Source organism: Cervus canadensis, chromosome 31 (genome assembly GCF_019320065.1).
Source record: "Cervus canadensis isolate Bull #8, Minnesota chromosome 31, ASM1932006v1, whole genome shotgun sequence".
Taxonomy (NCBI): Eukaryota; Metazoa; Chordata; class Mammalia; order Artiodactyla; family Cervidae; genus Cervus; species Cervus canadensis.
This window is the reverse complement of record NC_057416.1, coordinates 2,438,658-2,452,350: the sequence shown is the minus strand read 5'-3', so window position 1 is coordinate 2,452,350 and position 13,693 is coordinate 2,438,658. Positions and strand designations below refer to the sequence as shown.

Here is a 13,693-nt window from a genome sequence, read left to right as displayed (position 1 = left end):
AAAGCAAATGATTTGTTACTGCACACCAGCCCTGTATGTTTTGTTTTTTAACTACTCCCAATCTTTTGTAATCTCATTTTCTGAACTTATGTCTGAGTGTAGTCTCAGCTTAAATATATAAATAATATATTAATATATAGTAATACATATTTATTAATATATATTAATGTATAATACTAAAAGCATGAGAATCTCCTACATAAACAATTACAAAAAAGTTCTTTGTAGTGTGCATTTGATTAACTTATAAAACATTAAAGAAAAATAATACACATAAGCAGTTTTTATTAGGTTTTATATACTATAATTTTAAAAAAAGATTTAAATTGTAATTTTCTAAAATAAAAATTGATTTTGAAATATATTCTACACAAAAAGTGACTTGTATCTTTCAAAAGTATTGAGTTCATGAAAGGGAAAGAAAGACTAAGAAAGTCTTACAGACAAAAAAAATGCGTCACAAAACTAAAGGGACACAATCATAGATGGAGTCCTTCTGATGGAAAAGCTGTTATTGGCAGATTGTTGAAATTCCAGTGATTTCTGTAGGATATATGGTCCTGCAGCCTCTGTTAGTTTTTGTTTTGTTTTTTTAAATATATATCCGCTCTGTTTTAAGAAATGCACACTAAATTTTTATAAGAAATGTGTCACAATGTCTGCAACTTGCTCACAAAGGGTTTAGTCGCTCAGTTGTGTCTGACTCTTAGCGACTCCACGGACTGTAGCCTGCCAGGCTCCTCTGTCCTTGGGGTTGGGTTGTCATTCCCTTTTCCAGGAGGTTTTCCAGACCCAGGGAGCAAACCCAGTATCCTGCATTACAGGTGGTCTCCTGCATTTCAGGTGTATTCTTTACCAACTGAACTTACAAAGGAAGCCAAAGGGTTTAGAATAAAATAACTTTACACATATCTGTATTATGGCTAGAGACCAGCTCACACAAATATCTGTATGTGGACAGAGATAGATATCATTATTCTGTAATATATGGCAAGATAGTGGGTATATGGGAGTTTTTTGTACCATATTTGCAATTTTAAGTTAAAAACTACTTAAAATATTTCAAAAAGAGTATTTTATAAAGTTTATATGGAAGAAATGGCACATCAGCCATCAAATCTGAATATATTTTAAAACGTAATACATGTTTACACATTTTTGTTCCTGTGATAATTTCAAAATACTCAAAAAGGAGAATTTGAACCCATTTTAAAAGTGAGTTGTTGACTAAAAGCAAGGAAGAATGAGTAGTTGGTAGAGGTACACATTTCCAGAAAAACGATTGACTGACTTCTTGAGTAAATTCAGGTTTTTGATTTTCTGTCTGGATAGCCGTGTGTATGTAGGACTTATATTGTAAGCTATTTGAAATCATTTTTGGAAGTAGACAGGTGATAAATTATAAATGGACGTGTTAGAGCAAAAGTCGTACCAATCTGTTGCTGACAAGCAGGATTAAGGGAGAGTGAATACCCGTGGCTGGAGCAGCGTCTGCAGGGCCTGGAGCACAGTCGCTCAGCTTCCCGCACGTGCGGGTCTATCTAGGTCAGTGAAGCAGGGCCCTCAAAAGTATTCCGCCTGTGGCAACAGTTTTTTCAAAAACCCCTCAGCTACTTTTTGAATCGGGGGAATACGCTTCTTCTGCCAGTCCGTTCTGAGCAGAGTCCCTAGCGGACGCCGCTGCAGGGGCAGGCAGTGGCCAGGGCAGGCGCACATCGCATATGCGCCTGGAGCATCAAGACCCAGCATCTTTTTAGGAAAACAAATGATTACATTCAGAAGTACAGACAGAACCGTCATTCATAAATATACTTGCTGCAATTAATAGTAATGCTTAGAGGGGCTGTGATGATCCACTAGGCCCTTTCATACACACATTGCATGTATGACTCATGTATAAGGGATGGGCTGTTATTTAGATTTCACAGAATTGGAACATCTTCAAATGTTTTCAGTAACAGGACTGTTTTATGGCTCAGTCAGCAGTGGAAGTGAGTTTTCTGATTCCGCTGCAACATAGTCAGGAAAGACAAAAAGTCAGAGGTGTGTGTTGAGAATGTACGTGTGGAAATAACTTGACTAGGGGCTGGAGGCGATTAAATACACTGATTATCTGAAATCATAGGTAAAACCAGGCAGAAAGTTATACAAATGCTGTAACCAGAACTTACTTTCTGGATTAGTTAGATCATCATAATGACATTACATTAACTTTGTACTTTCTGTAGACATCACCCAAAATATACAGAAATAAAACATGAATGAGAGAACAGCAAGCATCACATGATTTGAACAAAAGTGGATTAAACTGGAGTTTCTGTTGGGTGTTTCCTTCTTGTCTTGATGTGGGGGCGGGTCGAGCTGGCCCAGCAAGCTGGTGCAGGCGGCGCCCTGACCTTCAGGCCCCCTTTCCTCCTCACAGGTCCATCCCCACACGCTCGGGTGCACCCTGCGTGCTGCTGAGCAGACAGCACGCTGCTTCTGGTACAGCCCACAAGGGGAAAAGGTGATCCTCAGACAGGAGACTTTCTGAAACAGGCAAGGTCACCCCACCTTGCAGGATTCCCCCATCTGCACTGTTAACTATTAATTAGTTTCAAAGAATGATCTCTTTAAATGTTTCTGCTGACCACAGGAATAGGCTTTTGTTTTCCCTCTCCATGACTCAGTTTCTTAAAAGTCTGTCTGTCTGTCCAACTATCGATCTATCTTCACCCATCAAACCAAGTTTGAGTAACAAAGGGGTTAAATCTTGCAGTCATTTTCTGTTTATCATTCAGCAAACACTTACAGTGTCTCAAAGTGAATGGTATACTCATAGTTCAGGTCTGAAAAGACCTCCCCTTCCACTGACAACCCTACCTGGATATTCAGGGAAATTGGTTTGAGGCACTGGCCCCAGATCTCAAGTGGGAAATCTGTCTTCGAAAGCGTGTACACACCTGTGGGCACACACATGCGTGTGCACACACACAATCATTAGGGGGTGTACCTGGTGTTTTCTTTTGTCTTCCATTTATCCCTGTTCTCCCAAAGCAGTCAGGTAACACTCTGTATCCCGATTAGCCCAAGACCCAGCCAGTATACACATGACTAGTCCCAACACATTGTCAAACTGAGAGTGAACTCTTATAAACCCGAAGAGTTTCTGAAAGACTACATGCTAATCCAAGGTTAATGAGACATCCTTAATCTATTTTTAGGATCCAGTCCTTACCTGGAGTCATTGGTTTGCCTACACCTGTTGGAGGGTCGTAGAACTGTTTGAGTAGAGAGTGAAGGGTAACTGGGAATCTTGCCCTTGCAACATTGTTCATCTGTCTTGGATAATTACCAGCTTATTTCCTTGTTTTGTTATTCAAAATAGTATTTATACTATGCATGTCAATAATGTATAATATTTATACATTAGCATCATCATCATCCATGAATTTGCCTGCACCATGAGGAGGAGTTTTACCTGAGGGATGGCTCCTTCACACATAGGAAATGTGTATTTATTCAGAAGATGACTTGGATACAGTAGAATATCAAGCATGCACCCCTTGGGTAACAAGGGACTTGGGCCAGCTTATTGCTTCCCCATACCATAATGCATCCTGGTAATGCGTTCTAAACGTCTGGCTGGAGGACGTCTCCTCTTCCTCAGGACCTGGCAGCCCCATGGCTCTGTTTTCACCCTCGTCCTGAGCATCTCTAAGTTTCCCTACTTGTCGGTTGCTACAACGCAGGCTAGAACATTTTCATTAAAGGAAGCATTATGTAAAATAAACCTGCATCTTCCTTTCCATGTATGTTTCATTGAAATCACTTGCAGATTTCAGAGTGAACATTATTCAGTATGAATCACACAGGGATAAAGAAGAACAACCTCTTCTGAATAACATATTACATCAGATCTACAATCTGTTACCCCAATTTCGATATGATTTGCATGTTGAGGCTTTACCCTTCTTTGTTCATGGCAAGTCAGAAAAAAAAAGCAAATGGTTACATTGATTAAAAAAAAGCAATGTGAATAATCAGATGCATGATAAAGCACAAGAATGTGTGTGTCTTCACTGATACAGTGAAGACATGCCGCATCTGTCTGAGGAGGGCAGATGAAATGTGGAGCTTCTTCTTGTTGTCATTCAGTTTCTCAGTCGTGTCTGTCTGTGACCCCATGGACTACAGCACGGCAGGCTTCCCTGTCCTTCACCATCTCCTGGACTTCACTCAAACTCATGTCCACTGAGTCAGTGATGCCATCCAACCATCTCGTCTTTTGTCCCCTTCTCCTCCTGCCTTCAGTCTTTTCCAGCATCAGGGTCTTTTCCAGTGAATCGGCTCTTCACATCAGGTGGCCACAGTATTGCAGCTTCAGCTTCAGCATCAGTCCTTCCAATGAATATTCAGGGTTGGTTTCCTTTAAGATTGACTGGTTTGATCTCCTTGCAGTCCACGGGACTCTCAAGGGTCTTCTCCAACACCACAGTTCAAAAGCATCAATTCTTCGGCACTCTTCCTTCTTTATGTCTAGCTCTCACATTTATACATAACTACTGGAAAGACCGTAGCCTTGACTATAGGGAACTTTATTGACGGTGCTGTCTTTGCTATTTAAAACACTTGTTTAGGTTTGTCATAGCTTCCTGCCAAGAAGGAGTCATCTTCTAATTTCATGGCTGTAGTCACCATCTGCAGTGATTTTAGAGTCGAAGAAAAGGAAATTTGTCATTGATTGTACCTTTTCCCTGTCTATTTGCTATAAAGTGATGGGACTAGATATCATGATCTTAGGTGGTTTTTTTCTTTTTTTTTAATATTGAGTTTTAAGCAGGCTTTTTCACTTTCCTCCTTCACCCGCATCAAGAGGCTGTTTAGTTCCTCTTCAATTTCTGCCTTTAGAGTGGTATCATCCACTGTCTGAGGGTTTTTATATTTCTCCCTGCAATCTTGATTCCAACTTGTGCTTCATCTAGTCCAACATTTCACGTGATGTACTCTATATTTAAGTTAAAAAAGCTGGGTGACAATACACAACCTTGATGCACTCCTTACCCAGTTTTGAACCAATCCATTGCTCCATGTCCAGTTCCGTTGCTTTTTGACCTGCATACAGGTTTCTCAGGAGACAGATAACATGGCCTGGTATTTCCCTCTCCAAGACTTTTCCAAAGTTTGTTATGATCCACACAAAGGCTTTAGTGTAGTCAATGAAACAGAGGTAGATGTTTTTTTGGAATTCCCTTGCTTTCTCTGTGATATAGCAAATGTTGGCATTTTGATCTCTGGTTCTTCTACCTTTTCTAAACCCATCTGGAACATGTGGAAGTTCTTGGTTCACATAATGCTGAAGCCTAGCTTGGAGGATTTTTAGCATAATCTTACCAGCATGAGGGGTGAGTGCATTTGTCTGGTGGTTTGAACATTCTTTAATACTGCCCTTGTTGGGAATTGGGATGAGGATTGACCTTTTCCAGTCCTGTGGCCACTGCTGGGTCCTCCAAATTTCCTGACATACTGAGTGGAGCACTTTTGTAGATTCATCTTTTAGGATTTTAAATAACTCTGCTGAGATTCCATCACCTTCACTACCTTTATTGGCAACAGTGCTTCCTAAGGCCCACACTTCACACTCCAAAATATCTGGCTCTGAGTGAGAGACAACACCATCGTGGTTATCCGGGTCATTAAGATCTTTGTTGTACAGTTCTTCTGTGTATTCTTTCCACCTCTTCTCGATCTCTTCTGCTTCTATTAGGTCTTTACTATTTCTGTCCTTTATTGTGCCCATCTTTGGATGAAATGTTCCTTTGATATTTCCAACTTTTTAGAAGAGATCTCTAATCTCACCCTTTCTGTTGTTTTCCTTTTTTTTTTTTTTTGGCATTGTTCATTGAAGATGGCCTTCTTGTCTCTCCTTGTTATTCTCTGGATTTAGTTGGGTATACCTTTCCCTTTCTCCCTTGCTTTCACTTATCTTCTTTCCTCTGCTGTTTGTAAAGCCTCCTCAGACAACCACTTTGCCTTCTTGCATTTCTTTTTTGGTGGATGGTTTTATCCACTGCCTCCTGTACAATATTACAGGCCTCTGGAGGAGGGAATGGCAAACCAGTCTAGTATGTTAGCTGTGAGAACCACATGAACTGTATAAAAAGGCAAAAAGATATGACACCGAAAGATGAGCCTCCAGGTCAAAAGGTGGAGGGGGGAAGAGCAGAGAACATCTACTAGCAGCTCCAGAAAGAATGAAGAAGCCAGGTCAAAGCAGAAACAATGCTCAGTTGTGGATACGTTTGGTGATAAAAGCAAAATCTGATGCTGCAAACAGTATTGCATAGGAACCTGGAATGTTAGGTCCATGAATCAAGGTAAATTGGACATGGTCAAGCAGGAGATGGCAAGAGTAAGCATGGGCATCTTAGGAATCAGTGAACTGAAATGGATGAAAATGGGTGAATTTAATTCAGATGACTATTATTTCTACTATTGTGGGCAAGAATCCCATAGAAGAAATGAATAGTCATCATAATCAACAAAAGAGTGCAAAATGCTATACTTGGGTGCAGTTTTAAAAATGACAGAATGATCTTGGTTCATTTCCAAGGCAAACCATTCAACATCACAATAATCCAAGTCTATGCCCCAACCACTGATGCCAAAGAAGCTGAAATTGATCAGTTTTTATGAAGACCTAGAAAACCTCCTAAAACTAATACCAGAAAATGATTTTCCATTCATCATAGGGGATTAGAATGCAAAAGTAGGAAGTCAAGAGATACCTGGAGTAACAGGCATTTTTGACCTTAGGGTACAAAATGAAGCAGGGCAAAGGCTAACAGAATTCTGCCAAAAGAATGCACTGGTCATAGCAAACACCCTTTTTCAATAACACAGGCGACAGCTTTACACATAGACATCACCAAATGGTCAGTAGTGAAATCAGATTGATTACATTCTTTGTAGCTGAAAATGGAGAACCTGTCAGCAAAAACAGGACCTGGAGCTGACTGTGGCTCAGACCATCTGCTCCTCATATCTAAATTCAGACTTAAACTAAAGAAAGTGGTGAAAACCACTTGGCCAGTCAGGTATAGCTTAAATCAAATCCTCTATGTTATGCAGTGGAGATGATGAATAGATTCAAGGGATTGGATCTTGTAAACAGCGTGCCTGAAGAGCAATGGACAGAGTCCATAATATTGTACAGGAGGCGAGGAATAAAACCATCCCAAAGTAAAAAAAAGAAAAGGAACTTCTCACCATGCCTGGAAAAAGAGAGTAGCTCAAACCGTAATGATCAAAGCCAATACTGGGGTTAAATATGTGACGATCAGACAAGCTAAGGGGATCTGTAGACCGAAACAAGTATCCTCAGGGTTTTCTCTTTTGTGGAAATATAACTGACTTACAGTGTGGCGCTTGCTTCAGTGTACAGCAAGGTGATTCTGTACAAGATATGTGTACATTTCCAGGTTATTTTCTATCATAGGTTATTATAAGTTGCTGCATATAGTTCCCTGTGCTATACAGTATATCAGTATATCATTGTTGTTATGTTTGTTTTGTATGTGAATGTGTATCTGCTAATCTCAAACTCCTGATTTATCCCTCCCTGCCTCCCTTTCCACTGTGGGAAACTTGAATCTATTCTCTGTATCTGTGAGTGGGTTTCTGTTTTGTAATTAGATTCATTTGTATTATGCTTTAGATTGCATATATAAGTGATATCACATATATCCTTCTCTGACTTACAGCACTTAGTGTGATATTCTTCTGATTTTATAATGAGAGAAGCGAACACATCCCTGATATTAAAGCCCAGCCTGCATCCCTTCCTGCAGGTACCACGGTGCCAGCGCTGCTCAATAGCACATCCAACCAGCTCTACCTGCACTTCCAGTCGGACATCAGCGTGGCCGCTGCTGGCTTCCACCTGGAGTACAAAAGTAAGCTCCCCTGTCTCTGCACCTGGCTTTCCCTGTGACGCTGAGTGATTTTCTTAAAGAGGAAGTGGATCCCTGCCCTTATTACACAGTGAAATTTTGTTCTAAAGTTATGTTTAGAAGTTCCATGTAGTTGGGTATTACAAAACCAATCTCTATGAACTATATTGTTATTACATAAATATTAATATAATATTTTTTTACATAATTATATCACTACTATAACAATATATTGTTATTGGGGCTGTATCTTATTATATTATATTGTATAACATAATTATATTGTGAAAGACAAATTTATAGGGAAATGAAGAAGTTAGGATCTGGAATAATTAGATAAAACATTGGCTTTGCTTTCAGGCTATTTGTGTTAAAAAGAAAAATGGTACAAAATACCTGTTTGTAATATTGCTAGTTTTTCTTGTGAGTGGTAGAAGATACTCAGATAAGGATCCAAAAATGTAGAAGTATTAATTTCCAAATAGATTATGGTCATAAGCTCTTTCTGTTTCTAGTCTCAGAGGCTGTTAGTATGAGAGCAGCAGAGAGCAGCCCCTTCAGTGCCTACATTTGTGTATTATTCATTTTAATTGGAAGAAGGTAACGCAAAGGAGATGTTAACCTTTTAAAAAATGGATGTGAGACTGAGTTAATAGTCTGATAAATGGGATGACAAAGGTCAGATTCACAAATCCACTTTGGCGTTTGATTATGCAGGTAAACCTTGTAAAAGCAAAATCAGAATTTCCAATGAGAGTGAAGTTTAGTTTAGGACATGTTTTCAAGCACTAAAAATGCTTAATGCTGATATTCATCTCGTTTAATAAGCAGTTGCAAATAAGCAAATACATGGATAAGCTTTAATAAGTGATCCTTTGAATTGAGATAAACAGTTTGTTGGGATGTAAATGCGTGCATGTATTTGAATGGCCAGATTTCCAGCTGATGATAAATATTCTGAACCAGACACAAACCACAGTGCTGTTTTGCATTCCGGTTGAATTTCCTTACTTATTACCGGCATTTGTATGCAAGTTTATTCCAATTTATTTGAACGGGATTGCATTAGTGACTGCGTAAAATGATACTGTGGATGTTATTTATGTAGAATATGTCTGGAAAAATCACTACTTTGATACATATGGTGAACATCTGTAGATAGGAAACTATAAACCTTATTTATGATAGTGTCAATAAATTCACTAATATTTTTAGCAGCATTAGATTTGATCAGTGTGCCCATCTCTTCCTCTCAAAGTGATCTTGTGGCTTCTGACTCTTCATTCACTCCTTATAGAAAGAGGTGCTACTGAAATAATTAGTCTACAATTACTGTGAAATATTATCCATGACTCACACAGACCTCAGCTCCAACAATATATTAATAGTAATCACCTGCATTTCATTTTGTTCTCAGCCAATTAAATTCATTAAAAGAAAGCTGAACATATTGCTTACTGAAATTAATCTTGTTCAAGGATCTAAGGCCTTGTTTCATTACTTAATCTATTTGTTTTTTTACTTGGCCACACAGAATGCCATGTTTTCATCTGTGAGTTTCTTTACCGAATCATTGTTTTTGGACACTAATAGTATTCTGAGGATCATGCCATTATCTTCTGTGTGTTTAAGAGGTAGTTATTTCTCTGTTCTAATTCTTTGTGTCAGTTTAAAATTTGGATTATACAAAGTGTTTGTAGCGTTAATCTTATTAAGGTGAACACCAAACAGTGTAAGGATTGTTGAAGTAAGTTATCAAAAATTGTCTAATATTCATAACCTTCTAACATGTTTTTTTTTACTCTCTGGCCCTTTCTTTTTCATTTTTTTTTACATTTTAAACTGGAATATATAGCTGATTAGCAAAGCTGTGATAGTTTTAGGTGGACAGTAAAGGGACTTAGCTATATATATCCGTTAACATATTTTTACATCTACCTTAAATTGTGTATTTCCAGTCTGCACACCTTTCAATTCAGATTTTTCACTAAAATATATACCCATGAAATAAGAGTAAAAACAGCAACAAGCTCCGTGCCTGGTCCTGCCATAACCATGTTACAGCTATTTATTCAACTGTCCTCAAAACAACTCCATTTTTGAGGTATGCTTAGGTTTTAAAAGGGCTTCTCTGACTTAGATGGTAAAGAATCTGCCTGCAGTGCAGGAGACTTGGGTTAGGAAGGCCCCCTGGAGAAGGGCATGGCTACTCACCCCAGTATTCTTGCCTGGGAAATCCCATGGACAGAGGAGCCTGGTGGGCAACAGCCCATGGGGTCTTTAAGAGTCAGTCATGACTGAGCGCGGAGAAGGCAATGGCACCCCACTCCAGTACTCTTGCCTGGGAAATCCCATGGACGGAGGAGCTTGGTAGGCTGCAGTCCATGGGGCCACTATGAGTAGGACACGACTGAGTGACTTCACTTTCACTTTTCGCTTTCATGCATTGGAGAAGGAAAAGGCAACCCACTCCAGTGTTCTTGCCTGGAGAATCCCAGGGACAGGGGAGCCTGGTGGGCTGCCGTCTATGGGGTCGCACAGAGTCGGACACAGCTGAAGCGAGTTAGCAGCAGCAGCAGCAGGGCTGAACGGCTAACACCAGGCCTTGAAGGAGAAGAAACAGAGCCCCTCGTGCGTCCAGCCTGCTCAGGTCAGGGTCAGACTGCTGACGACTTACAGAATGAGCACATGTAGACGCAGATGTGTTTCATCACAAATGAGCACCTGCCCAGGAATCACAACTGTCCAATCAGAACGAGCGCACAGACCGCCCTTCTGAGCTAAGGGAGCCATCACCTGTCGCTAGGAGCTGAATGGTGTGTGGAAGGGAAAGGGGCTTGGGACTCAGTCCTGGAGACTCAGTTGGTCCGATCCTAAAACCTGAGCTGTTACAGCAAGTCCACCCCTGCTTCCATCTGAGAAGTCTGAGTTTCTCACATGAAAGTGAAGGCCAGTCGCTGTTAATTAGGTGCACATGCGCTTGTCACTTTAGTCATGTCGACTCTTTGAAACCCTGTGAACTATAGCCCTCCAGGCTCTTCCATGGGATTCTCCAGGCAAGAATCATGGAGTGGGTTGCCATTTCCTTCTCTGGGGGATCTTCCCAACCCACAGATTGAACCCAAGTCTCCTGCAGCTCCTGAAGTGCAGGCGGATTCTTTACCACTGAGTCAGCAGAGACGCCCCCTCTTAATCGTAACAGCCCATAATTCCAAATGAACACTGACAGGAATATTTCAAACAAAAAGCAAACACTTTTATTTGCAATTTGGTGGGAAGAGGACAAATAAGATTAAACACCCAAACCCTGATGGAGTGTTGCTATTGATACTATTTGTATTTTATTGATTTTTTCCCTCTTTTTCTGATAGCTTTTGGTTTAATTGAATCTTTTATTTAAGTTCCAATTTATCACCACTATGGTCTTATTAGAGAAAAGTCTTAAAAAACATTAAGGGTCTCTCTAGACAAGTTTAAAATATGTTCTTTAATATAACACATCTTACGTTGCTGCTGCTGCTGCTAAGTTGCTCAGTCGTGTCTGACTCTCTGTGACCCCACGGACTGCAGCCCACCAGGCTCCTCTGTCCATGGGATTTTCCAGGCAAGAGTACTGGAGTGGGTTGCCATTGCCTTCTCCGCATCTTACTTTCAAATAATGTTATTTCACTTTGTGTCTAGTGAAACTTACAAACTTGTACTTCTAATTTCTTCTATCCATCCTTCATGTTATTGTTGTTTTACATTTTATTTTTGTGTATTATAAAACCTGCAAATATTTTTCTACTTTTTTGCTTTAAATATTGATCCTCATTAGTGAAGAAAATAAGAAAATAAATGTTTTATATTTACCTTATTTTTAGCATCTATGGAGCTCTTTATTTCTTTGGGTGAATCCAAGTTTCCATTTAATTTTTTTCTGTCTAAAGAACTTCCTTCAATTCTTCTGATAGGGCAGGTCTGCTGACAATGAATTTTCCCAGCTATTGTTTTTCTGAAAAAGCCACCATTTTGCCTTCATTTTTTGAAAGATGTTTTGGCTGGGTTTGGAAATCTGGGTCAGAAGTTCTTTTTCAGTACAGGGCTTCCCTGGTGGCTAAGTGGTAAAGAATCTGCCTACCAGTGCAAGAGACAAAGGTTCAATCCCTGCATCAGGAAGATCCCTTGAAGGAGAAAATAGCAACCCACTCCAGTATTCTTGTGGGGAAAATCCATGGACCAGGGAGCCTGGGGGGCTGCAGTCCACGGGGTCACACAGAGTCAGACACGACTGAGCACATGGCCCACACACACATGTAAAATGTGCCCCTTCACTGTCATTGCTCAGTTTGTGATGAGAAGTAAGCTGTAATTCTTCTGGCTGTGTATTTGTCCATTTTCTGGCTTCCTTTACAAGTCTCTCTATATCTTTTATTTTCATCAGATAGACTGTGGTGTGTCTAGGTGTGTGTGTGCACACGCACATGTGCGTGCACACTTGATATTCATCCTGTTTGGTGACTCTTACATTCTTGGATCTAAGGTTTAATGTCTTCCATTATAATATTTATGAAAATGTCTTGACCATTATCATTACAAATAGTTCTTTCCCCCGTTCTCTTTTCCTGTTTTGGGGGGAAACTCCATTCACATGTCTGTTGGACATGTTGACATTGTATCACAATTCTTGGTTGCAGTTCTGTTTTATTCACACTATCTATGTGTTCCAGTTTTTGTAGTTACTATTAACCTTTGATTCTCTGAGTCTTTCCTTGGCTATGTTAAGTCTGCTAATGAGCCCACTGAAATAATTCTTCATCTCAGATATTGTGTTTTCCCCCTTGAATTTCCACTTGCCAGTTTCTTATAATTAGTCTCTCTGCCATAATTTCTCCATCTCTTCATGAACACTATCTTGTCCACTAGATGTTTTAACATATTTTTATATTTGATATCTGTCCAATATTCCACTATATGACTGTGCAAAGTCTGACTGCTTTATCTCTAGACAAAGTGGTTTTATTCTTAAATACTTTATTAAAGATGGGCACTATTTCTAATAAAGTAGAACCCTACTTTATCATTGTTCAGTTGCTAAGTCATGTCTGACTCGTTGTGATTCCATGGGTTGCAACACGACAGACTCCTCTGTCCTCCACTCTCTCCTTGAGTCTGCTCAAACACATGTCCATTGAATCAGTGATGCTATTAATATTTGTGCTAGGAATGGGCACCACTTATGTTAGCCTGTTGAATCAGGAGTTGCCGTGGGTTTGAGTTCTGTTGTTGCTATGGTTACTTTCAGAGCATCAGATCCTCAGTGGTGAGCTGCAACTGCCAAGTCCTAGTTGGAGGCTTTTTCTCAGTCATTAATCCAACCTTAGCTATCAGTTTTCCCTGAATGCCTTTTCAAAAGAGATGGTATCCTTCCAGACTTCTGTGTCTCCCCAGTAGTAGATGCTGTTGCTTGTTACTTCATGTTAAGCTTACACTGGTGTCAAGATAGTTCTCTCCCAGCCAAAGTCAGACTCTGAGAGTCTGTGCATGGTGGGATGGGGTGTTCTCAGCAATCTTGCCCACCCTCCCGAGGTTGTAAGCTTCTACCTATGACTGGTATTTGAAGAGAATTTCCTGACTGCCCCCTAGTATCAGAAGATCATGGTCTTGGTACTGATAGAGGATCTTAAGCTCACTGGTTCTCCTGCTACACCCCAGATGTAGACTTTCTCTATACACCTTTCTCCAGGCTACTGTGCCTCTCTTCTTGTGCCCTGGAGGGAACA

The 13,693-nt window shown here is 40.0% G+C and overlaps 1 protein-coding gene across 1 annotated transcript in view; it reads left to right on the top strand.

Annotated features, from left to right (window-relative positions):
• Window positions 1-13,693, top strand: part of CSMD1 (CUB and Sushi multiple domains 1) — a 2,005,298-nt gene that overhangs the window by 1,778,632 nt on the left and 212,973 nt on the right. Inside the window, exon 37 of the mRNA XM_043454305.1 lies at window positions 7,830-7,934. Within this exon, the coding sequence (XP_043310240.1) occupies window positions 7,830-7,934 (105 nt within the window). The remainder of the gene's footprint in view (window positions 1-7,829; window positions 7,935-13,693) is intronic.